The 26,498-nt window shown below is 44.3% G+C and overlaps 1 protein-coding gene across 1 annotated transcript in view; it reads right to left on the bottom strand.

Annotated features, from left to right (window-relative positions):
• fbn2a (fibrillin 2a) overlaps positions 1–26,498 on the bottom strand; it is a 222,242-nt gene that overhangs the window by 157,633 nt on the left and 38,111 nt on the right. Inside the window, exons 6-8 of the mRNA XM_071351419.1 lie at positions 23,595–23,792; positions 9,931–10,056; positions 4,421–4,546 (exon numbers count right to left, since the gene is read on the bottom strand). Of these exons, the coding sequence (XP_071207520.1) occupies positions 4,421–4,546; positions 9,931–10,056; positions 23,595–23,792 (450 nt within the window). The remainder of the gene's footprint in view (positions 1–4,420; positions 4,547–9,930; positions 10,057–23,594; positions 23,793–26,498) is intronic.

Below are 26,498 nucleotides of genomic sequence, written 5' to 3'. Positions count from 1 at the left end.
CCTGGTAACCATAACCCTAACCCTGGTAACCATAACCCTGGTAACCATAACCCTAACCCTGGTAACCATAACCCTGGTAACCATAACCATAACCCTGGTAACCCTAACCCTGGTAACCCTAACCCTAACCCTGGTAACCATAACCCTAACCCTGGTAACCATAACCCTGGTAACCATAACCCTAACCCTGGTAACCATAACCCTAACCCTGGTAACCCTAACCCTAACCCTGGTAACCCTAACCCTGGTAACCCTAACCCTGGTAACCCTAAGCCTAACCCTGGTAACCCTAACCCTAACCCTGGTAACCATAACCCTGGTAACCATAACCCTGGTAACCATAACCCTGGTAACCCTGGTAACCCTAACCATAACCCCGGTAACCCTAACCCTGGTAACCATAACCCTGGTAACCATAACCCTGGTAACCCTGGTAACCCTAACCATAACCCCGGTAACCCTAACCCTGGTAACCATAACCCTGGTAACCCTAACCATAACCCTGGTAACCATAACCCTGGTAACCCTAACCCTAACCCTGGTAACCATAACCCTGGTAACCATAACCCTGGTAACCCTGGTAACCCTAACCATAACCCCGGTAACCCTAACCCTGGTAACCATAACCCTGGTAACCCTAACCATAACCCTGGTAACCATAACCCTGGTAACCCTAACCCTAACCCTGGTAACCATAACCCTGGTAACCATAACCCTAACTCTGGTAACCATAACCCTAACCCTGGTAACCATAACCCTGGTAACCCTAACCCTGGTAACCCTAACCCTAACCCTGATAACCATAACCCTGGTAACCCTAACCCTGGTAACCCTAACCCTAACTCTGGTAACCCTAACCATAACCCTGGTAACCATAACCCTGGTAACCCTAACCATAACCCTAACCCTGATAACCATAACCCTGGTAACCCTAACCCTGGTAACCCTAACCCTGGAAACCATAACCCTAACCCTGGTAACCCTAACCCTGGTAACCCTAACCATAACCCTGGTAACCCTAACCCTGGTAACCCTAACTATAACCCTAACCCTGGTAACCCTAACTATAACCCTAACCCTGGTAACCCTAACCCTGGTAACCCTAACCCTGGTAACCCTAACCCTAACCCTAACCCTGGTAACCCTAACCCTAACCCTGGTAACCCTAACCCTGGTAACCCTAAGCCTAACCCTGGTAACCCTAACCCTGGTAACCATAACCCTGGTAAACCTAACCATAACCATAACCCTGGTAACCCTAACCCTGGTAACCCTAACCCTAACCCTGGTAACCCTAACCCTGGTAACTCTAACCCTGGTAACCCTAACTCTAACCCTGGTAACCCTAACTATAACCCTAACCCTGGTAACCCTAACCCTGGTAACTCTAACCCTGGTAACCCTAACCCTGGTAACCCTAACCCTGGTAACCCTAACCCTGGTAACCCTAACCTTGGTAACCATAACCATAACCATGGTAACCCTAAGCCTGGTAACCCTAACCATAACCCTGGTAACCATAGGCCTGGTAACCCTAACCCTGGTAACCATAACCCCGGTAACCCTAACCCTGGTAACCATAACCATAACCCTGGTAACCATAACCCTGGTAACCTTAACCATAACCCTGGTAACCATAGGCCTGGTAACCCTAACCCTGGTAACCATAACCCCGGTAACCCTAACCCTGGTAACCATAACCATAACCCTGGTAACCATAACCCTGGTAACCCTAACCATAACCCTGGTAACCATAAGCCTGGTAACCCTAACCATAACCCTGGTAACCATAACCATGGTAACCCTAACCCTGCTCTGCAGTTTGTAATTGGCCCAGACACACAACAGTACAGGAGAGAGAGAGAAAAACTAAGACAGAGAGATAGAGTTCATTTTTTATTGTTTATTTCACTTGCTTTGGCAATGCAAAACATATGTTTCCCATGCCAATAAAACCCCTTAAATTGAATTGAGAGAGAGAGAGACCGAGAGAGAGACACAAAGAGAGAGAGAGAAAGACCGAGAGAGAGACACAGAGAGAGAGAGAGCGCGAGAGAGAGAGCGCGAGAGAGAGAGCGCGAGAGAGAGAGCGCGAGAGAGAGCGCGAGAGAGAGAGCGCGAGAGAGAGACACAGAGAGAGAGAGAGAGAGAGAGAGAGAGAGAGAGAGAGAGAGAGAGAGAGAGAGAGAGAGAGAGAGAGAGAGAGAGAGAGAGAGAGAGAGAGAGAGAGAGAGAGAGAGAGAGAGAGAGAGAGATACAGAGAGACACACAAGGCTCCTGAGGGGCCTTTCTAATTCACATGAAAGCCCAGAGCTGCTGATGGAATAAGAGAGAGCGGGGTCTCGGGCTACGGGTACGATGACATGGGTTATTAGAGAGAAACCTGATGACAATGACTTGCACCTTTCTTTCCAAGCCAGCAGCGGAGAGACACTGCCTTTTAGCCTCCCCGTCTCAACATTCCAGATTTCAAGTATCTCTGGTGAGGATTGGGGTTAGTAGGGAACTTTCAGTCATAAAAAAGGTGGTGATAGCCCCAAACTTTGATTTGGTATCGTCCTTGCTACAAGGCCAAAGGTTTCATGTACAGTAAATATGGAATAGCTTCAAACCTCATGATGGGTGGACGAATACCAATGATTAAGTGCTTTTGATATATTTTTTTAAAATCTACCTTTACTTATCCAGGTAAATGTAATAAACATAAAATCACTTTTTCAAAATAATCTGGTCTTTATAACATAGGCTTTCGTGCACAAGTTCCATTTCTAAAAAGCAACTATAGACAATTGACCAGAGTTACCATCTAAGCCACCAACCATGAGTAAATAAGATGACTAGCTATGTGGTAGGCCTTTATGATGGAATGACTGGGGCTAAGTCACAACAGAGCTTTCTGGATGAATGGGCTTTAACACAAGGGGAACACCAAATCCAATATCCGCAAACAGGAAGAGTGGACAGAGAGAGAAACAGAGAGACAGAGAGACAGAGAGAGACAGAGAGAAGAAAGAGACAGAGAGACAGAGAGAGACAGAGCGAAGAAAGAGACAGAGAGTCAGAGCGAAGAGAGAGAGAGAGAGAGAGAGAGAGAAAGAGTTAGAGAGTGGACAGAGAGAGAAACAGAGAGACAGAGACAGAGAGAGACAGAGACAGAGCGAAGAAAGAGACAGAGAGACAGCGAGAGACAGAGAGACAGAGCGAAGAAAGAGACAGAGAGAAGAAAGAGACAGAGAGACAGAGAGAGACAGAGCGAAGAAAGAGACAGAGAGTCAGAGCAAAGAGAGAGAGAGAGAGAGAGAGAGAGAAAGAGTTAGAGAGTGGCAGAGAGAGACAGAACACAGAGTACAGAGAAAGAGAGAGATCGAGAGAGACTGCCTGCCTGTAGTTACACACTGAGTAAATGAATCTGAGAGGAACTGGTGGTCAGCAGTCTCAGCACTGTGCAGATTACACAGGGATAACACTGCACCTGAAACAACACACACACACACACGCACTCGCACGCACACACACAGACAGGAAAAAAAAACACACATGCCCACACAGAAACACACACACACATGCCCAGTTGCGCGCACACACACACACACACACACACACACACACACACACACACACACACACACACACACACACACACACACACACACACACACACACACACACACACACACACACACACACACACACACACACACACACACACACACAGTGGGTAACGTGAAAGTCAAGCTTAAGCCTAAGGCTAAGGGTAAATGAAAATGAATCCAGTTTCTGGTAATGTGGACTAATACCCAAACAGTACATCACCCAGATGCTAGCAGGACTACCAGATGCTAGCAGGACTACCAGATGCTAGCAGGACTACCAGATGCTAGCAGGACTACCAGATGCTAGCAGGACTACCAGATGCTAGCAGGACTACCAGATGCTAGCAGGATTACCAGATGCTAGCAGGACTACCAGATGCTAGCAGGACTACCAGATGCTAGCAGGACTACCAGATGCTAGCAGGACTACCAGATGCTAGCAGGACTACCAGATGCTAGCAGGATTACCAGATGCTAGCAGGATTACCAGATGCTAGCAGGACTACCAGATGCTAGCAGGACTACCAGATGCTAGCAGGACTACCAGATGCTAGCAGGACTACCAGATGCTAGCAGGATTACCAGATGCTAGCAGGACTACCAGATGCTAGCAGGACAACCAGATGCTAGCAGGATTACCAGATGCTAGCAGGATTACCAGATGCTAGCAGGATTACCAGATGCTAGCAGGACTACCAGATGCTAGCAGGACTACCAGATGCTAGCAGGACTACCAGATTTACATTGGATGAGTGTTAAAACCACTATTAGAGAAAAGATCCACGTAGATCCACTAAACTTTCTGGTTTCTACTAGAATCTACTTACCAATGCAGCGAGTTTTGTCAGGAGATGGGATGTAGCCAGAGGGACAAACACAGGAGTAACCGCCCACCGAGTTGAAACACTGTCCTCCGTCACAAATGCGGGAAATGGTGACACACTCATCCACATCTGTCAGGAAAGAGATACATGTTATAACCCGGTGTCTCATTGGTGTCAGACAGCAAGGAAAATCTTTGACTAATTTATCACCTATGACTAATGTCATTTTGTTGAAATGGCATTTTCTACATTCTCTACGTATATGTGAATAAAATACTGTAGCTATAATTCCCAATCTCCACAATATTTTTCACAAATATATTTCACAAATAGGGACAAATTTACATGTTATGTATATACTGCTGCCTACACAATTGCCCCTTGTGGGATAAATAAAGTATTTTGAATTGAAATGTAATTAAACTTTACAGTCTGCCTACAGTAAGGGGCTACAGTAAGGGGCTACAGTAAGGGGCTACAGTAAGGCTACATCTCAAATAGCAGTCTGCCTACAGTAAGGGGCTACAGTAAGGGGCTACAGTAAGGGGCTACAGTAAGGCTACATCTCAAATAGCAGTCTGCCTACAGTAAGGGACTACAGTAAGGGGCTACAGTAAGGGGCTACAGTAAGGGGCTACAGTAAGGGAGTACAGTAAGGGGCTACAGTAAGGGGCTACAGTAAAGGGCTACAGTAAGGGGCTACAGTAAGGGGCTACAGTAAGGGGCTACAGTAAGGTGGTACAGTAAGGTGCTACAGTAAGGGGCTACAGTAAGGGGCTACAGTAAGGGGCTACAGTAAGGGACTACAGTAAGGGTCTACAGTAAGGGACTACAGTAAGGGGCTACAGTAAGGGGCTACAGTCAGGGGCTACAGTCAGGGGCTACAGTAAGGTGCTACAGTAAGGGGATACAGTAAGGGGCTACAGTAAGGGGCTACAGTAAGGTGCTACAGTAAGGGGCTACAGTAAGGGACTACAGTAAGGGGCTACAGTAAGGGGCTACAGTAAGGGACTACAGTAAGGGGCTACAGTAAGGGGCTACAGTAAGGGGCTACAGTCAGGGACTACAGTAAGGGACTACAGTAAGGTGCTACAGTAAGGGGCTACAGTAAGGGGCTACAGTAAGGGGCTACAGTAAGGTACTACAGTAAGGGACTACAGTAAGGGGCTACAGTAAGGGGCTACAGTAAGGGGCTACAGTAAGGTGCTACAGTAAGGTGCTACAGTAAGGGGCTACAGTAAGGTGCTACAGTAAGGGGCTACAGTAAGGGACTACAGTAAGGGGCTACAGTAAGGGGCTACAGTAAGGGGCTACAGTAAGGTGCTACAGTAAGGGGCTGCAGTAAGGGGCTACAGTAAGGGGCTACAGTAAGGTGCTACAGTAAGGGGCTACAGTAAGGTGCTACAGTAAGGGGCTACAGTAAGGGGCTACAGTAAGGGGCTACAGTAAGGGGCTACAGTAAGGGGCAACAGTAAGGGATGAGAGTAAGGGGCTACAGTAAGGGGCTACAGTAAGGCTACATCTCAAATAGCACCATAATCCCTATATAGTGCACTACATACGTACTAGGTTGTCATTTGGGACGCAGCCTAAGCCAGTACTGTGCTGAATGGCCTCTCACTGTTAATCCCAGTGCATATCTTTACAAAGAGTGACTTGCACTTGAAGAATCCAAAGCATGTTGGAGAGGCAGTAAAAAAGAGAGGGAAACGCGTGAGAGGAGGTTCGTATTTACCTTTGTCACTGAAACAGTGGACTCAGTGTTGGGACTGTTACCTCAGTAAACTACAGTCTGCAGCACTAACATACTGGACCACGTCTCAAAACGGGAAAACGACTTGGAGAGAGGAAGATGCCATGTTGAGACTTCAAGGGAAGGAATGTCTCAATGTTCAGGTATTTCTTTGTCCTGTTTCAAATTGATGTCTTTTGCCAAGATTTGCCAAGAATTGATTTCCAAAGGTAATCAATACCATTACTTGCCAAACCTCATACAGTAAAATAGAACACTCAGTTCTACCATGCACCAATCTACAACGTTCTAAACTATTTAGGGTCACATGGTCTGTACTAATTTCAATATACAAGTATTTTATCACCAAAGGCAAACAAAGAGCTGAATTTGACCAACGTTTTTTTATCTTTTTATTTAACTAGGCAAGTCAGTTAAGAATATATTCTTATTTTCAATCACAGCCTAGGAACGGTGGGTTAACTGCCTTGTTCAGGGGCAGAAGGACAGATTTTTACCTAGTTAGCTCAGGGATTCGATCATGCAACCTTTCGGTTACTAGTCCAACGCTCTAACCACTAGGTCACCCTAGAGTCTACCCGAATGACTCGACACTGAAAGAAAGTGACCTCAAGGATAGTTCTTTGATTCTAACTTTGTTTACTTTCAATGACGTTTGAAATTAAAAACGCTAGACACAACAAGTAGCCATTTGAAATATAAACACGTAGACAACACGATAATTGTTTACCAGAATGTAATTTGTGGTGAATGAGCGGTTTCGTAAATAAGTACCTTGCACCTAGAAGGTGAAACAGACATATGTTATAGACTAACTGAGATATTTACGTAAATTATAGACTAACTGAGAAGATTAAAGAGACGGTAGGAGGATAGCAATTAGCCACGAGGCTAACACAACAACGGGAATTAGCGAGGGTCGAGCCAGGCCAAATGCCCAAGGAATTTACAAGACTGTAATTACGAAGTTCGAAACAGCTTGTTAAATGTCTTGGACTCTGAAATGGTTTCAGAGGAAAGCCTTGTCATGAGTAGACATTAGGCTAAGGCCAAAAGGCAGTAGGCCTAACATACGGCTTGCATAGAGGAACGTTGGGAGTTTGAGTGACGCGTGGGACACTAATGCTCAGTGTTTTAGTTTAAAGTGTGTTTTTTTAGTTTTAAACCTAAAACCTGCCGTTTATCCTTACCGCCAACCCTGTTCCTGGAAAGCTACCGTCCTCTAGGTTAACTCCAACCCCGTTCCTGTGAGCTACCATCCTGTAGGTCAACTCCAACCCTGTTCCTGTGAGCTACCATCCTCTAGGTCAACTCCAACCCTGTTCCTGTGAGATACCGTCCTCTAGGTTAACGCCAACCCTGTTCCTGTGAGATACCGTCCTCTAGGTTAACTCCAACGCTGTTCCTGTGAGATACCGTCCTCTAGGTTAACGCCAACCCCATTCCTGTGAGCTACCATCCTGTAGGTCAACTCCAACCCTGTTCCTGTGAGCTACCATCCTGTAGGTCAACTCCAACCCTGTTCCTGTGAGCTACCATCCTGTAGGTCAACTCCAACCCTGTTCCTGTGAGCTACCATCCTCTAGGTCAACTCCAACCCTGTTCCTGTGAGATACCGTCCTCTAGGTTAACGCCAACCCTGTTCCTGTGAGATACCGTCCTCTAGGTTAACTCCAACGCTGTTCCTGGAGAGCTACTGTCCTCTAGGTTAACTCCAACGCTGTTCCTGGTTTTCGCTCCAACCCTAATTTAGCACACCTGATTCTAATAATTAGCTGGTTGATAAGCTGAACCAGGTTAGTTACAACTGGAGTTGGAGCGAAAACCTACTGCAGGGTAGCTCTCCAGGAACAGGGTTGGAGAGCCCTGCCTTAAACTCTCAAAGTTATAACTCACCCTAACCCTAGAGGTTCTTGAGGTCTATACATTCATCATCTTTACGAGCTAAAGTCATAATTGTAACGATGCATGTCCATAAATCACATTTCTACCGTTTGCTTCGGTTTAGACACACGTTACATACAGACCAGAGTTGATGAGATCATGTTGCTAACACCCACTTATCACCTACTTCTCACTACATCATTTTACTGTTTCATTCCATGTACCCAGTGTCTTCAGAAAGCTTTCACATCCCTTGACTTTTTCCACATTTTGTTGTGTTACAGGCTGAATTTAAAATGGATTAAATTTAGATTTTTGGTCACTGCCCAACACAGTTGGATTGAATTATGTTTATTGAATTTGTTTCTAATGTATTACAAATGAAAAGCTGAAATGTCTTGAGTCAATAAGTATTCAACCCCTTTGTTATAGCAGCAGTAAAAATGTGCTTAACAAGTTACTTAATAAGTTACATGGACTCACTCTGTGTGCAATAGAGTTTAACATAACAATTATCTGTAAGGTCACTCAGTCGAGCAGTGAATTTTAAACACAGATTTAACCACAAAGACCAGGGAGATTTTCCAATGCCCCGCAAAGAAGGGCACCTATTGGTAGACGGGTAAAAAAAATCTGACATTGAATATCCGTTTGAGCATTAATTACACTTTGGATGGTGTATCAATACACACAGTTACTACAAAGATACAGGTGTCCTTACTAACTCAGTTGCTGGAGAGCAAGGAAACCACTCAGGGATCTCACCGTGAGGCCAATGGTGACTTTAAAACAGTTAAGTTTAATGGCTGTGATAGGAAAAAACGTAGGATTGATCAACAACATTGTAGTTATTCCACAATACTAAGCTGTTTGCAACAAGGCACTAAAGTAATAGAGCAAAACATTTGGCAAAGCAATTAACGTTTTGTACTGAATACAAAGTGTTATATTTGGGGCAAATCCAATCAACACATTATTGAGTACCTCTCTCCATATTTTCAAGCATAGTGATGGCTGCATCATGTTATGGGTATGCTTGTAATCGTCAAGGACCTGGGAGTTTTTTAGGATAAAAAATAAATAAAAATAAAAAACGGAATGGAGCTAAGCACAGGAAGAAATCCTAGAGGAAAACCTGGTTCAGTCTGCTTTCCACTAGACACTGGGAGATTAATTCAGCATGACAATAACCTAAAACACAAGGCCAAATCTACACTGGAGTTGCTTACCATAAACACAGTGAATGTTCCTGAGTGGCCGAGTTACAGTTTGGACTTAAATCTACTTGAAAATCTATGGCAAGACCTGAAAATGGTTGTCTAGCAATGATCAACAACCAATTTGACTGAGCTTGAATAATTTGGAAAATGGGCAAATGCTGCCCAATCCAGGTGTGGAAAGCTCTTAGAGAATTACCCAGAAACACTCACAGCTGTAATCACTGCCAAAAGCGATTCTAACATGTATTGACTCAGGGGGTTGAATACTTATCTAACCAAGATATATTTGTGTTTTATTTTTCATATATATTTTTTCAAATGTTCAAATGTTTCTTCCACTTTGACACTACAGAGTATTTTGTGTAAATCGTTGACAAAAAAAGGACAATTCAATCCATTTTAATCCCACTTTGTAACAACAACAACATTTGGAAGAAAAAAACGTTCTTAAGGTTCAAGTAGTGGACTTCTGTAAATTCCTCAGGATGTTAAAGAAATACTCATTACAATACCCAATAAAACGATACACTCTCTTACTTCAATATCCATTATTGTGTATCTTGAGCGGTTTAACGGTAAATCGGGAAAAAAAGGGAAATGAGAGAAAAAGGTATCATTAAGCCTAAATGTCCGCCACCATTTCCTGCGTTACTCACCCTCGCACTTCTGGGAGCCCTCTTTCTGCCTGTGGCCAGCTGGACACTTGCACTCGTACGAACCCACAGTGTTGATGCAATTACCTCCCTGGCAGAGTCCCGGGATGGCCTGGCACTCGTCAACATCTGGGCAAAAAAGAGTGGAGCACATAAACAACCACAACTGCATACAGGTCAACGCTGCACACTGTAAAATGTCATCGGTCTCCATATTTAGAAGCCTAATTGAATCCTAATTTGAAGGTCAGAGGAAAATGTTAATCGCATGAGTTTCATTCCCAAACGCTAATATTCACAACATTGAATTGACACAAACCGCCTGGTACGTTGACACAAACCGCCTGGTGCGTTGACACAAACCACCTGGTACGTTGACACAAACCACCTGGTAATTTGACACAAACCGCCTGGTACGTTGACACAAACCACCTGGTAAGTTGACACAAACCACCTGGTACGTTGACACAAACCGCCTGGTACGTTGACACAAACCACCTGGTAAGTTGACACAAACCACCTGGTACGTTGACACAAACCGCCTGTTACGTTGACAAAAACAGCCTGTTACGTTGGCAAAAACAGCCTGGTACGTTGACAAAAACAGCCTGTTACATTGACAAAAACAGCCTGTTACGTTGACAAAAACAGCCTGGTACGTTGACACAAACCGCCTGGTAAGTTGACACAAACCGCCTGGTACGTTGACACAAACCGCCTGGTACGTTGACACAAACCGCCTGGTACGTTGACACAAACCGCCTGGTACGTTGACAGAAACCGCCTGGTACGTTGACACAAACCGCCTGGTACGTTGACACAAACCGCCTGGTACGTTGACACAAACCGCCTGGTACGTTGACACAAACCGCCTGGTACGTTGACACAAACCGCCTGGTACGTTGACACAAACCGCCTGGTACGTTGACACAAACCGCCTGGTACGTTGACACAAACCGCCTGGTACGTTGACACAAACCACCTGGTACGTTGACACAAACCGCCTGGTAAGTTGACACAAACCGCCTGGTACGTTGACACAAACCGCCTGGTACGTTGACACAAACCGCCTGGTACGTTGACAGAAACCTCCTGGTACGTTGACACAAACCGCCTGGTACGTTGACACAAACCGCCTGGTACGTTGACACAAACCGCCTGGTACGTTGACACAAACCGCCTGGTACGTTGACACAAACCGCCTGGTAAGTTGACACAAACCGCCTGGTACGTTGACACAAACCGCCTGGTACGTTGACACAAACCGCCTGGTACGTTGACACAAACCGCCTGGTACGTTGACACAAACCGCCTGGTACGTTGACACAAACCGCCTGGTACGTTGACACAAACCGCCTGGTACGTTGACACAAACCGCCTGTTACGTTGACACAAACCGCCTGTTACGTTGACAAAAACAGCCTGTTACGTTGACAAAAACAGCCTGGTACGTTGACAAAAACAGCCTGGTACGTTGACAAAAACAGCCTGTTACGTTGACAAAAACAGCCTGGTACGTTGACAAAAACAGCCTGGTACGTTGACACAAACCGCCTGGTAAGTTGACACAAACCGCCTGGTAAGTTGACACAAACCGCCTGGTACGTTGACACAAACCGCCTGGTACGTTGACACAAACCGCCTGGTACGTTGACACAAACCGCCTGGTACGTTGACAGAAACCGCCTGGTACGTTGACACAAACCGCCTGGTACGTTGACACAAACCGCCTGGTACGTTGACACAAACCGCCTGGTACGTTGACACAAACCGCCTGGTACGTTGACACAAACCGCCTGGTACGTTGACACAAACCGCCTGGTACGTTGACACAAACCGCCTGGTACGTTGACACAAACCGCCTGTTACGTTGACAAAAACAGCCTGTTACGTTGACAAAAACAGCCTGGTACGTTGACAAAAACAGCCTGTTACGTTGACAAAAACAGCCTGTTACGTTGACAAAAACAGCCTGGTACGTTGACAAAAACAGCCTGGTACGTTGACAAAAACAGCCTGTTACGTTGACAAAAACAGCCTGGTACGTTGACAAAAACAGCCTGGTACGTTGACACAAACCGCCTGGTAAGTTGACACAAACCGCCTGGTAAGTTGACACAAACCGCCTGGTACGTTGACACAAACCGCCTGGTACGTTGACACAAACCGCCTGGTACGTTGACACAAACCGCCTGGTACGTTGACAGAAACCGCCTGGTACGTTGACACAAACCGCCTGGTACGTTGACACAAACCACCTGGTACGTTGACACAAACCGCCTGGTACGTTGACACAAACCGCCTGGTACGTTGACACAAACCACCTGGTACGTTGACACAAACCGCCTGGTACGTTGACACAAACCGCCTGGTACGTTGACACAAACCGCCTGTTACGTTGACAAAAACAGCCTGTTACGTTGACAAAAACAGCCTGGTACGTTGACAAAAACAGCCTGTTACGTTGACAAAAACAGCCTGTTACGTTGACAAAAACAGCCTGGTACGTTGACACAAACCGCCTGGTAAGTTGACACAAACCGCCTGGTACGTTGACACAAAGCGCCTGTTACGTTGACACAAACCGCCTGGTAAGTTGACACAAACCGCCTGGTACGTTGACACAAACCACCTGGTACGTTGACACAAACCGCCTGGTACGTTGACACAAACCACCTGGTACGTTGACACAAACCGCCTGGTAAGTTGACACAAACCGCCTGGTAAGTTGACACAAACCGCCTGGTAAGTTGACACAAACCGCCTGGTAAGTTGACACAAACCGCCTGTTACGTTGACACAAACCGCCTGGTAAGTTGACACAAACCGCCTGGTACGTTGACACAAACCGCCTGGTACGTTGACACAAACCCCCTGGTACGTTGACACAAACCCCCTGGTAATTTGACATAAACCGCCTGGTAAGTTGACACAAACCGCCTGGTAAGTTGACACAAACCGCCTGGTAAGTTGACACAAACCGCCTGGTAAGTTGACACAAACCGCCTGTTACGTTGACACAAACCGCCTGGTAAGTTGACACAAACCGCCTGGTAAGTTGACACAAACCGCCTGGTACGTTGACACAAACCGCCTGGTACGTTGACACAAACCCCCTGGTACGTTGACACAAACCCCCTGGTAATTTGACATAAACCGCCTGGTAAGTTGACACAAACCACCTGGTAAGTTGACACAAACCGCCTCAATTCATTCAGCGCATTTCAGAAGTACGCTATCTCAACACAGAGCGTACCCTGAGTGTTGTGGAATCATGCAGACGTTGTAACGGCAGACAAATGACAAAAGTAAAATGACCAAAGTTGTGAAGCTAGATATATAACCTCCTTCAACGAATGACAGAATATCGGGGTGGCAGGTAGCCTAGTGGTTAGAGCGTTGGGCTGACAGCGGGGGAAACGTTATAGAGGTAATTTGGCATGCACAGGCGAGAGACGTGATTTGATAATATAACCTATATATTACAGAATAAAGTTTCACATTCTCATGCGAGACAGGAGTCAGGATTTTGGGTTTCGGTGGGATTGGCACTGGATAGGAAAATAGCCTAGGCTAGAATTTTCCCTCGTGCCTCTCTGAATTGTTAACAGACTGGTGCATAGATCTATCAAATGTGACTGTCTAAAGAGTCACAATGGCAGTTCAAAGAAGCACACGTTCTTTCATAGGCTATACTGTAGGGGTTTCCTGTAGGCTTCGTTAACTGCATCCAGGTCGCCAGTGCAGTCCGGCAGCTTCAATTATGCATGTGCTTTGAATTCATGCTGATTTTGTGTGAAGTAAATACGCTAGCCTAAAGACTTTTGCTAATCTGATGCTGTTTGTGTTGTGTATTTTTGTGGAATTGCATAGGTGCAATTATTTAGTGCGAAATGTTTTATAATTTCCCGGGTCTCTATTTTTTTGGGGGGGGAAATGAGAAGAGTGTTCCCGTGACAGTCCCGGGATCCCATTTACCCATGTTCATCCATACACAGTACTAATCTCTGGTAGATCCCAGTTACCCATGTTCAGCCATACACAGTACTAATCTCTGGTAGATCCCAGTTACCCATGTTCATCCATACACAGTACTAATCTCTGGTAGATCCCAGTTACCCATGTTCATCCATACACAGTACTAATCTCTGGTAGATCCCAGTTACCCATGTTAATCCATACACAGTACTAATCTCTGGTAGATCCCATTTACCCATGTTCATCCATACACAGTACTAATCTCTGGTAGATCCCAGTTACCCATGTTAATCCATACACAGTACTAATCTCTGGTAGATCCCAGTTACCCATGTTCAGCCATACACAGTACTAATCTCTGGTAGATCCCAGTTACCCATGTTCAGCCATACACAGTACTAATCTCTGGTAGATCCCAGTTACCCATGTTCATCCATACACAGTACTAATCTCTGGTAGATCCCATTTATCCATGTTCATCCATACACAGTACTAATCTCTGGTAGATCCCAGTTACCCATGTTAATCCATACACAGTACTAATCTCTGGTAGATCCCAGTTACCCATGTTCATCCATACACAGTACTAATCTCTGGTAGATCCCATTTACCCATGTTAATCCAAACACAGTACTAATCTCTGGTAGATCCCATTTACCCATGTTAATCCATACACAGTACTAATCTCTGGTAGATCCCAGTTACCCATGTTCATCCATACACAGTACTAATCTCTGGTAGATCCCAGTTACCCATGTTAATCCATACACAGTACTAAACTCTGGTAGATCCCAGTTACCCATGTTAATCCATACAAGGTACTAATCTCTGGTAGATCCCAGTTACCCATGTTAACACATACACAGTACTAATCTCTGGTAGATCCCAGTTACCCATGTTCAGCCATACACAGTACTAATCTCTGGTAGATCCCATTTACCCATGTTCATCCATACACAGTACTAATCTCTGGTAGATCCCAGTTACCCATGTTCATCCATACACAGTACTAATCTCTGGTAGATCCCAGTTACCCATGTTAATCCATACACAGTACTAATCTCTGGTATATCCCAGTTACCCATGTTAATCCATACACAGTACTAATCTCTGGTAGATCCCAGTTACCCATGTTCATCCATACACAGTACTAATCTCTGGTAGATCCCAGTTACCCATGTTAATCCATACACAGTACTAATCTCTGGTAGATCCCAGTTACCCATGTTAATCCATACACAGTACTAATCTCTGGTAGATCCCATTTACCCATGTTAATCCATACACAGTACTAATCTCTGGTAGATCCCAGTTACCCATGTTCATCCATACACAGTAATAATCTCTGGTAGATCCCAGTTACCCATGTTCATCCATACACAGTACTAATCTCTGGTAGATCCCAGTTACCCATGTTAATCCATACACAGTACTAATCTCTGGTAGATCCCAGTTACCCATGTTAATCCATACAAGGTACTAATCTCTGGTAGATCCCAGTTACCCATGTTAATCCATACACAGTACTAATCTCTGGTAGATCCCAGTTACCCATGTTAATCCATACAAGGTACTAATCTCTGGTAGATCCCAGTTACCCATGTTAATCCATACACAGTACTAATCTCTGGTAGATCCCATTTACCCATGTTAATCCATACACAGTACTAATCTCTGGTAGATCCCAGTTACCCATGTTCATCCATACACAGTACTAATCTCTGGTAGATCCCAGTTACCCATGTTCATCCATACACAGTACTAATCTCTGGTAGATCCCATTTACCCATGTTAATCCATACACAGTACTAATCTCTGGTAGATCCCAGTTAACCATGTTAATCCATACAAGGTACTAATCTCTGGTAGATCCCAGTTACACATGTTAATCCATACACAGTACTAATCTCTGGTAGATCCCAGTTACCCATGTTAATCCATACAAGGTACTAATCTCTGGTAGATCCCAGTTACCCATGTTAATCCATACACAGTACTAATCTCTGGTAGATCCCAGTTACCCATGTTCAGCCATACACAGTACTAATCTCTGGTAGATCCCATTTACCCATGTTCATCCATACACAGTACTAATCTCTGGTAGATCCCAGTTACCCATGTTCATCCATACACAGTACTAATCTCTGGTAGATCCCAGTTACCCATGTTCATCCATACACAGTACTAATCTCTGGTAGATCCCATTTACCCATGTTAATCCATACACAGTACTAATCTCTGGTAGATCCCAGTTACCCATGTTCAGCCATACACAGTACTAATCTCTGGTAGATCCCAGTTACCCATGTTCAGCCATACACAGTACTAATCTCTGGTAGATCCCAGTTACCCATGTTAATCCATACACAGTACTAATCTCTGGTAGATCCCAGTTACCCATGTTCAGCCATACACAGTACTAATCTCTGGTAGATCCCATTTACCCATGTTCAGCCATACACAGTACTAATCTCTGGTAGATCCCAGTTACCCATGTTCATCCATACACAGTACTAATCTCTGGTAGATCCCAGTTACCCATGTTAATCCATACACAGTACTAATCTCTGGTAGATCCCAGTTACCCATGTTAATCCATACACAGTACTAATCTCTGGTAGATCCCAGTTACCTATGTTCAGCCATACACAGTACTAATCTCTGGTAGATCCCAGTTACCCATGTTAATCCATACACAGTACTAATCTCTGGTAGATCCCAGTTACCCATGTTAATCCATACACAGTACTAATCTCTGGTAGATCCCAGTTACCCATGTTCAGCCATACACAGTACTAATCTCTGGTAGATCCCAGTTACCCATGTTAATCCATACACAGTACTAATCTCTGGTAGATCCCAGTTACCCATGTTCAGCCATACACAGTACTAATCTCTGGTAGATCCCATTTACCCATGTTCAGCCATACACAGTACTAATCTCTGGTAGATCCCAGTTACCCATGTTCATCCATACACAGTACTAATCTCTGGTAGATCCCATTTACCCATGTTAATCCATACAGAGTACTAATCTCTAGTAGATCCCAGTTACCCATGTTAATCCATACACAGTACTAATCTCTGGTAGATCCCAGTTACCCATGTTCAGCCATACACAGTACTAATCTCTGGTAGATCCCAGTTACCCATGTTAATCCATACACAGTACTTATCTCTGGTAGATCCCAGTTACCCATGTTCAGCCATACACAGTACTAATCTCTGGTAGATCCCAGTTACCCATGTTAATCCATACACAGTACTAATCTCTGGTAGATCCCAGTTACCCATGTTCAGCCATACACAGTACTAATCTCTGGTAGATCCCAGTTACCCATGTTCATCCATACACAGTACTAATCTCTGGTAGATCCCAGTTACCCATGTTCATCCATACACAGTACTAATCTCTGGTAGATCCCAGTTACCCATGTTCATCCATACACAGTACTAATCTCTGGTAGATCCCAGTTACCCATGTTCATCCATACACAGTACTAATCTCTGGTAGATCCCAGTTACCCATGTTAATCCATACACAGTACTAATCTCTGGTAGATCCCAGTTACCTATGTTCAGCCATACACAGTACTAATCTCTGGTAGATCCCAGTTACCCATGTTAATCCATACACAGTACTAATCTCTGGTAGATCCCAGTTACCCATGTTCATCCATACAGAGTACTAATCTCTGGTAGAGCAGTCGGATAACCCGAATAATCATAACTGTTATTATAACTGTTGAAACAGTTAACTATCAGAGTGTTTGGTTAGCTTAGATCTTTCATTGCATTTACAATATACTCAAACCAAAATGGCTGCTTTAGCTTCGGTATATCATAACATGCACGTCTCTAGGCTCAGTCAGATGATGAATGAGCACTCCCCCCCCCCTCTCTCTCTCTCCCTCGTCTCTCTCTCTCATCAGTCAGGTTGAGACTACCACATGCACATATTAGGACATACTTTGATGTTTCCAGTCAGGTTGAGACTACCACAGACCTGTGATGCTCCCCATAAACTCCTTGGCAGGGATTTCAAACATGGAGAGAATGGCTCCATACCGCGGTGATTTAACCCACGCTTCTCTCAGTCTGCAGCATGGCAGCCATTTCTTCCCCGTCACCCCACACTGGTGTCCGTGTGCCATCTGGAATGGCTTGGCCTAATGTCTACCACATTGGTGGTGGGGTGACGAGGTGTTAAGAAACAACACACTAACGCTTTTTGGGGGGGTTTGTGGCTTTATTCTTTACTAACATCTGCACAGCAGAGTTATATTTGCTGTATTTGTGTACGTGATAGGTAAATGTAGATCAAGTAAATGTAGATATAGGTACATGTAGATCAGCTGTAGATATAGGTACATGTAGATCAGCTGTAGATATCGGTACATGTAGATATAGGTACATGTAGATCAGATGTAGATATAGATACATGTAGATATAAGTACATGTAGATCAGATGTAGATATAGGTACATGTAGATCAGATGTAGATATAGGTACATGTAGATCAGATGTAGATATAGGTACATGTAGATCAGATGTAGATATAGGTACATGTAGATCAGATGTAGATATAGGTACATGTAGATATAGGTACATGTAGATATAGGTACATGTAGATATAGGTACCTGTAGATATAGGTACATGTAGATATAGGTACATGTAGATCAGATGTAGATATAGGTACATGTAGATCAGATGTAGATATAGGTACCTGTAGATCAGATGTAGATATAGGTACATGTAGATATAGGTACATGTAGATATAGGTACATGTAGATCAGATGTAGATATAGGTACATGTAGATCAGATGTAGATATAGGTACATGTAGATATAGGTACATGTAGATCAGATGTAGATATAGGTACATGTAGATATAGGTATATGTAGATCAGGTACATGTGGATATAGGTACATGTAGATATAGGTACATGTAGATATAGGTACATGTAGATCAGGTACATGTAGATCAGATGTAGATATAGGTACCTGTAGATATAGGTACATGTAGATCAGCTGTAGATATAGGTACATGTAGATCAGATGTAGATATAGATATAGGTACATGTAGATCAGATGTAGATATAGGTACATGTAGATATAGGTACATGTAGATATAGGTACATGTAGATCAGATGTAAATATAGGTACATGTAGATATAGGTACATGTAGATCAGATGTAGATATAGGTACATGTAGATCAGATGTAGATATAGGTACATGTAGATATAGGTATATGTAGATCAGGTACATGTGGATATAGGTACATGTAGATATAGGTACATGTAGATATAGGTACATGTAGATCAGGTACATGTAGATCAGATGTAGATATAGGTACCTGTAGATATAGGTACATGTAGATATAGGTACATGTAGATCAGATGTAGATATAGGTACATGTAGATCAGATGTAGATATAGGTACATGTAGATCAGATGTAGATATAGGTACATGTAGATATAGGTACATGTAGATATAGGTACATGTGGATATAGGTACATGTAGATCAGGTACATGTAGATATAGGTACATGTAGATCAGGTACATGTAGATATAGGTACATGTAGATCAGGTACATGTAGATATAGGTACATGTAGATCAGGTACATGTAGATATAGGTACATGTAGATCAGGTACATGTAGATGCAGGTGTTCAAGTATTTATTTTCATCACCCCACAAGCTTATCTCAGTCGTCAACTTTACACTAACCAGAATATTTGCAGATCATATAGAACAGGTCAGGTCAGGAGTGTCTCTCTCTCTGTTCCCCCCCTCCCACGCTGCTGGTGCCACGTGAAGTCAGGAGTGTCTCTCGCTCTCATTCTCAGATGGGCCTCTCTCCGTCCTTACATACAGTGCCTCCAGAAATACCCCTTCGCATTTTCCACATTTTGTTACGTTACAGCCTTATTATTATTTTTCTTTTTTTAAATCCTCATCAATCTACAAACAATACCCCATGATGACAAAGTGAAAACAGGTTTTTAGAAATGTTTGTATGTTAACAAAGAAAATTTGAACAGAAATACCGTATTTACATAAGTATTCAGACCCTTCGCTATGAGACTCGAAATTGAGCTCAGATGCATCCTGTTTACATTAATCATCCTTGAGATGTTTCTACAACTTGATTGGAGTCCACCTGTGGTAAATTCAATTGATTGGACATGATTTGGAAAGGCACAAACCTGTCTATATAAGGTCCCAAAGTTGACAGTGCATGTCAGAGCAAAAACCAAGCTATGAGGTCGACGGAATTGTCCATAGAGCTTCGAGAAAGGATTGTGTCGAGGCACAGATCTGGGGAAGGGTACCCACACATTTCTGCAGCATTGCAGGTCCCCAAGAACACAGTGGTCTCCACCATAAATGGAAGAAGTTTGGAACCACCAAGACTCTTCCTAGAGCTGGCCGCCTGGCCGAGCTGAGCAATCGCGGAAGAAGGGCCTTCCTTGGTCAAGGAGGTGACCAAGAACCCGATGGTCACTCTGACAGAGCTCCAGAGTTCCTCTGTGGAAATGGGATAAATGTCGAGAAGGACAACCATCTAAGCATCACGAAACCAATCAGGCCTTTTAATGGTAGACTGGCCAGATGGAAGCCACTCCTCAGTAAAAGGCAGTTGACAGCCTGCTTGGAGTTTGCCAAAAGGCACCTAAAGGACTCTCAGACCATGAGAAACAAGATTCTCTGGTCTGATGCAACCAAGATTGAACTCTTTGGCCTGAATGCCAAGCGTCACGTCTGGAGGAAACCTTGCACCATCCCTACGGTGAAGCATGGTGGTGGCAGCATCATGCTGTGGGGATGTTTTCAGCGGCCGGGACTGGGAGACTAGTCAGGATCGAGGCAAAGTTGATCAGAGCAAAGTACAGAGAGCTCCATGATGAAAACCTGCTCCAGAGCGCTCAGGACCTCAGACTAGGGCGAAGGTTCACCTTCCAACAGGACAACGACCCTAAGCACACAGCCAAGTGGCTTTGGGACAAGTCTCTGAATGTCCTTGAGTGGCCCAGCCAGAGCCCAGACTTAAACCTGATCGAACATCTCTGGAGAGACCTGAAAATAGCTGTGCAGCGACGCTCCCCTCCAACCTGACAGAGCTTGAGATGATCTGCAGAGAAGAATGGGAGAAACTCCCCAAATACATGTGTGCCAAGCTTGTAGCGTCATACCCAAGAAGACTCAAGACTCAAGTACTGAGTAAAGGGTCTGAATACTTACGTAAATAAAATATTTCCGTTTTTTATTTTTTTATAAATTAGCAAAAAATTATTAAAAACTGTTTTTGCTTTGTCAATATGGGGTATTGTGTGTAGATTGATGAGGGGGGGGAATTATTTAATCAATTTTAGAAAAAGGCTGTATCCTATCAAAAAAGTCAAGGGGTCTGAATACTTTCCGAAGGCACTGTAGATTCATATCTCGCTCTATCCCCCCCCCCCTCTCTCTCTCATTCTGACCTCACATCACTGCTCGACGGGGGCTTTACAGGCACCTCCTTGTTGCCGTGGCAGTGGGCGGACGGTCGCCATGGCACTAGGCGGGGTGCGAGGGCTTTAGAGGAGATTTAACACCTAGCTGTTCATTCACTCCTCCAACAGAGACAGCACCAAGGCTGTGTAGACCCAACACAGCACATCCTCCTACTACATCCACTGCTGTATGGAAGGGCCTTTATAAAATGTTCAAGGGGCCCCCCCTCACTCCTTCTCCCTCTCTCTCATTCTCTTTCTACCTTTATGGACTGACTCTCTCATTCTAATCCCTCCCTTCATGCTCTCTCTCTCGCTCTCTCCATTTCCCTCCCTCACTCCCTCCCTCCATGCATTCTCTCCCCCATTACTCCCTCCCCCCTCCATGCTTTCTCTATTTCTCTCTGTCTATCCCTCCCTTCATGCTCTCTCTCTCGCTCTCTCCATTTCCCTCCCTCACTCCCTCCCTCCATGCTTTCTCTATTTCTCTCTGTCTATCCCTCCCTTCATGCTCTCTCTCTCGCTCTCTCCATTTCCCTCCCTCACTCCCTCCCTCTACACAAGGAACAGAGGCAGTTACTTATTCACAGAGGCAGTGCTGGAGAATGGAGATTATGAAGTGACATTGAACGGTGCTTCTGTTTAGTTGATATTGTCAGGCGGGAGTAACTTTAGGTTGACCTTTTAGTGACCTGAGGTTTTCACTGCCATTCATTTGTCCATTCATTCACTTGTCACTATATGAGACCATAGACATTATAGGAGACCGTCTGCACTCTTTTTAAAGTCCTTTATACTAAATAGTGTAACAAGACACATAGAGGGACTTTCACTGTTTCACCACAGGAGGGATTTAGAAACCCCAAGGAGGGATTTATGCTCTGCGTCCGTAATGGCACGCTATATTTCCGATATGCCCATCGTCAAGATCTGCTATTTGACAGTTACTGTCTAGTACAGACGCGATGGTTCAAAAGTAACTTTTCAAAATGGCCGCGCTCTAGCACCGGTACAGTGTTAATGTGACGAACTTCGAGAAGCCGACGTCATGGCCGCGTAGTAAGTTTGTTTGCGATCATCTAACGTTAACATTTAGCAGAAGCTCTTATCCAGAGCGACTTACATTCAGTGTATTCATCTTAAGACAGCTAGGTGGGACAACCACATATCACAGTCATAGTAAGTACAGTTTTCCTCAGTAAAGTAGCTATCAGCAACGTCAGAGCTAGGAAGAGAGAAAATAAGTCAAGAGTTCATAAAACGCTTTTTTGGGGGGGGGAGGGGTGGGGGTGGTGTGAAATATTGCCTCTAACGATGCAGTGACATGCACGCACACACACACAGACACACGCACACGCAGGCACGCACACACACACACGCAGACACACACACACACACACACCAGGGTTCAGGCCATTTCAATTCAGGAAGTAAACTGAAGTAAAATTCCAATTCAATTATTGAAAAACGGCATCTGTTTTCAATGACTTCTCAAAAAGCTGAAAATTATTTATGTGAAAAGTCTTCAAATTTTTCGATATTAAATTAAAATCTCTACCTGAATTGACTGACTCAGGACCCTTAGTCCGTCAGCAGACGAGAGACGCAAAGCCCGATGTGTGTGTGTGTGTGTGTGTGTGTGTGTGTGTGTGTGTGTGTGTGTGTGTGTGTGTGTGTGTGTGTGTGTGTGTGTGTGTGTGTGTGTGTCATCATCCTAATGAATATTTAGGGACCCCTTCCCCCCTCCCTCTCAGAGCAAGGCCCATTAGAATTCAATGGAGACCTGTGGGTGTGTCCGTAGGGGACATTCCCAGGTCAGTTGACAGTGAACTGGACCGCTAGGCTGGCATTTGACCTCAGCGTGTCCAATGTCTTTGTTTTCAAATGCTTTTTCAAAAACTGTGGCTAACATTATCTGCAATGCACATTGTAGTGGATATTTGCTGTTTGTGTAATGTTGATAATTGTTATGCATTATCAATTGTGGCTACACCTCCTCTCATCCTATAATTATAATTTTAGCTCACCCAGTTATCTTGATTTTGACCTTATTGTGAACACAATTCGACGAAACAAAACATTTTGTTGACCAAGCTTCACAAACACTTGATAAAAAAGTGTGTCCAATTAATTAGTTAATTAATACAAAGATATTGGAAAGCTAGTTTAATCTTGACATATCCCACTCCTCACCCTGGCAGGCTCCGGTGCGTATGTTGGGGATGAAGCCTCGGCGGCATGGCTGTGGCTGGGCCGGGCACATCTCGCAGGGGTGTCCCCAGGCACGCCCCACCGTGGCACAGCACAGGGTCTTGGTGCACACGATGCCACTCACCTGGCCCTGGCACATCTGGTTGCTGACCTTGGTGAAGCAAGGGCCTGTCCTGTAGTCTGGGAGAGAGCAAGGGGATTCCATTAGAAGCAATAGAAGTAGTTGGTAGTTACAGTGCACATTCGGAAAGTATTCAAACCCAACATTTTGTTACGTTACAGACTTATTCTAAAATGGATTACATCGTTTTCCCCCCCTCATTAAGCTACACATAATACCCCATAAAAACAGGTTTTTAGAAATGTTTGCAAATGTATAAAAAATATCAAACAGAAATATCACATTTACATAAGTATTCAGACCCTTTACTCAGTACTTTGTTGAAGCACCTTTGGCAACGATTACAGCCTCGAGTCTTCTTGGGTATGACGCTACAAGCTTGGCACACCTGTATTTGGGGTGTTCAGGTCTCTCTCAAATACACCTGTATTTGGGGTTCATGTCCGGCCTATGGCTGGGCCACTCAAGGACATTCAGAGACTTGTCCCGAAGCCACTCCTGCGTTGTCTTGGCTGTGTGCTTAGGGTCTTTGTCCTGTTGGAAGGTGAACATTCGCCCCAGTCTGAGGTCCTGAGCGCTCTGGAGCAGGTTTTCATCAAGGATCTCTCTGTACTTTGCTCCGTTCATCTTTCTCTTGATCCTGACTAGTCTGCCAGTCCCTGCCGCTGAAAAACATCCCCACAGCATGATGCTGCCACCACCATGCTTCACCGTAGGGATGGTGCCAGGTTTCCTCCAGACGTGACGCTTGGCATTCAGACCAAAGAGTTCAATCTTGGTTTCATTAGACCAGAGAATCTTGTTTCTCATGGTCTGAGAGTCCTTTAGGTGCCCTTTGGCAAACTCCAAGCGGGCTGTCAAGTGCCTTTTACTGAGGAGTGGCTTCCGTCTGGCCACTCTACCATAAAGGCCTGATTGACGATGTGCTGCAGAGATGGTTGTCCTTCTGCAAGGTTCCTTCACAGAGGAACTCTGGAGCTCTGTCAGAGTGACCATCGGGTTCTTGGTCACCTCCCTGATCAAGGCCCTTCTCCCCTGATTGCTCAGTTCGGCCGGGCGGCCAGCTCTAGGAAGAGTATTGGTGGATCCAAACTTCTCCCATTTAAGAATGACGGAGGCCACTGTGTTCTTGAGGACCTTCAATGCTGCAGACATTTTTTGGTACCCTTCCCCAGATCTGTGCCTTTACAAAATCCTGTCTCGGAGCTCTACGGACAATTCCTTCGACCTCATGGCTTGGTTTTTGCTCTGACATGCACTGTCAGCTCTGGGACTTTATATAGACAATTTAATTTACCACAGGTGGACTCCAATCAAGTTGTAGAAACATCTCAAGGATGATCAATGGAAACAGGATGCACCTGAGCTCAATTTCGAGTCTCATAGCAAAAGGTCTGAATACTTATGCAAATAAGGTATTTCTGTTTGCAAAAATGTCTAAAAATCTGTTTCCACTTTGCCATAATGGGGTATTGTGTGTAGATTGATAAGGAAACAAATAATTTTATCAATTTTAGAATAAGGTTGTAATGTAACAACATTTTTGGAAGCACTGGAGAGCCTCTCGTATCTATATCTGCTACAAGATTAACATAATGGTGTTGTCTACAAGGCTAACATAAGGGTGTTGTCTACAAGGCTCACATAATGGTGTTGTCTACAAGGCTAACATAATGGTGTTGTCTACAAGGCTAACATAATGGTGTTGTCTACAAGGCTAACATAATGGTGTTGTCTACAAGGCTAACATAAGGGTGTTGTCTACAAGGCTAACATAAGGGTGTTGTCTACAAGGCTCACGTAATGGTGTTGTCTACAAGGCTAACATAATGGTGTTGTCTACAAGGCTCACATAATGGTGTTGTCTACAAGGCTAACATAAGGGTGTTGTCTACAAGGCTAACATAACGGTGTTGTCTACAAGGCTAACATAATGGTGTTGTTTACAAGGCTCACATAATGGTGTTGTCTACAAGGCTAACATAATGGTGTTGTCTACAAGGCTCACATAATGGTGTTGTCTACAAGGCTAACATAATGGTGTTGTCTACAAGGCTAACATAATGGTGTTGTCTACAAGGCTAACATAATGGTGTTGTCTACAAGGCTAACATAATGGTGTTGTCTACAAGGCTCACATAATGGTGTTGTCTACAAGGCTCACATAATGGTGTTGTCTACAAGGCTAACATAATGGTGTTGTCTACAAGGCTCACGTAATGGTGTTGTCTACAAGGCTAACATAATGGTGTTGTCTACAAGGCTCACATAATGGTGTTGTCTACAAGGCTAACATAAGGGTGTTGTCTACAAGGCTAACATAACGGTGTTGTCTACAAGGCTAACATAATGGTGTTGTTTACAAGGCTCACATAATGGTGTTGTCTACAAGGCTAACATAATGGTGTTGTCTACAAGGCTCACATAATGGTGTTGTCTACAAGGCTAACATAATGGTGTTGTCTACAAGGCTAACATAATGGTGTTGTCTACAAGGCTCACATAATGGTGTTGTCTACAAGGCTCACATAATGGTGTTGTCTACAAGGCTCACATAATGGTGTTGTCTACAAGGCTCACATAATGGTGTTGTCTACAAGGCTCACATAATGGTGTTGTTTACAAGGCTAACATAATGGTGTTGTCTACAAGGCTCACATAATGGTGTTGTCTACAAGGCTCACATAATGGTGTTGTCTACAAGGCTAACATAATGGTGTTGTTTACAAGGCTAACATAATGGTGTTGTAATCATAATCAGTAAT

Source organism: Salvelinus alpinus, chromosome 18 (assembly GCF_045679555.1).
Source record: "Salvelinus alpinus chromosome 18, SLU_Salpinus.1, whole genome shotgun sequence".
Lineage (NCBI taxonomy): Eukaryota > Metazoa > Chordata > Actinopteri > Salmoniformes > Salmonidae > Salvelinus > Salvelinus alpinus.
Note: the sequence above shows the minus strand (reverse complement) of the source record. Positions and strands in the feature narration are given on the sequence as shown.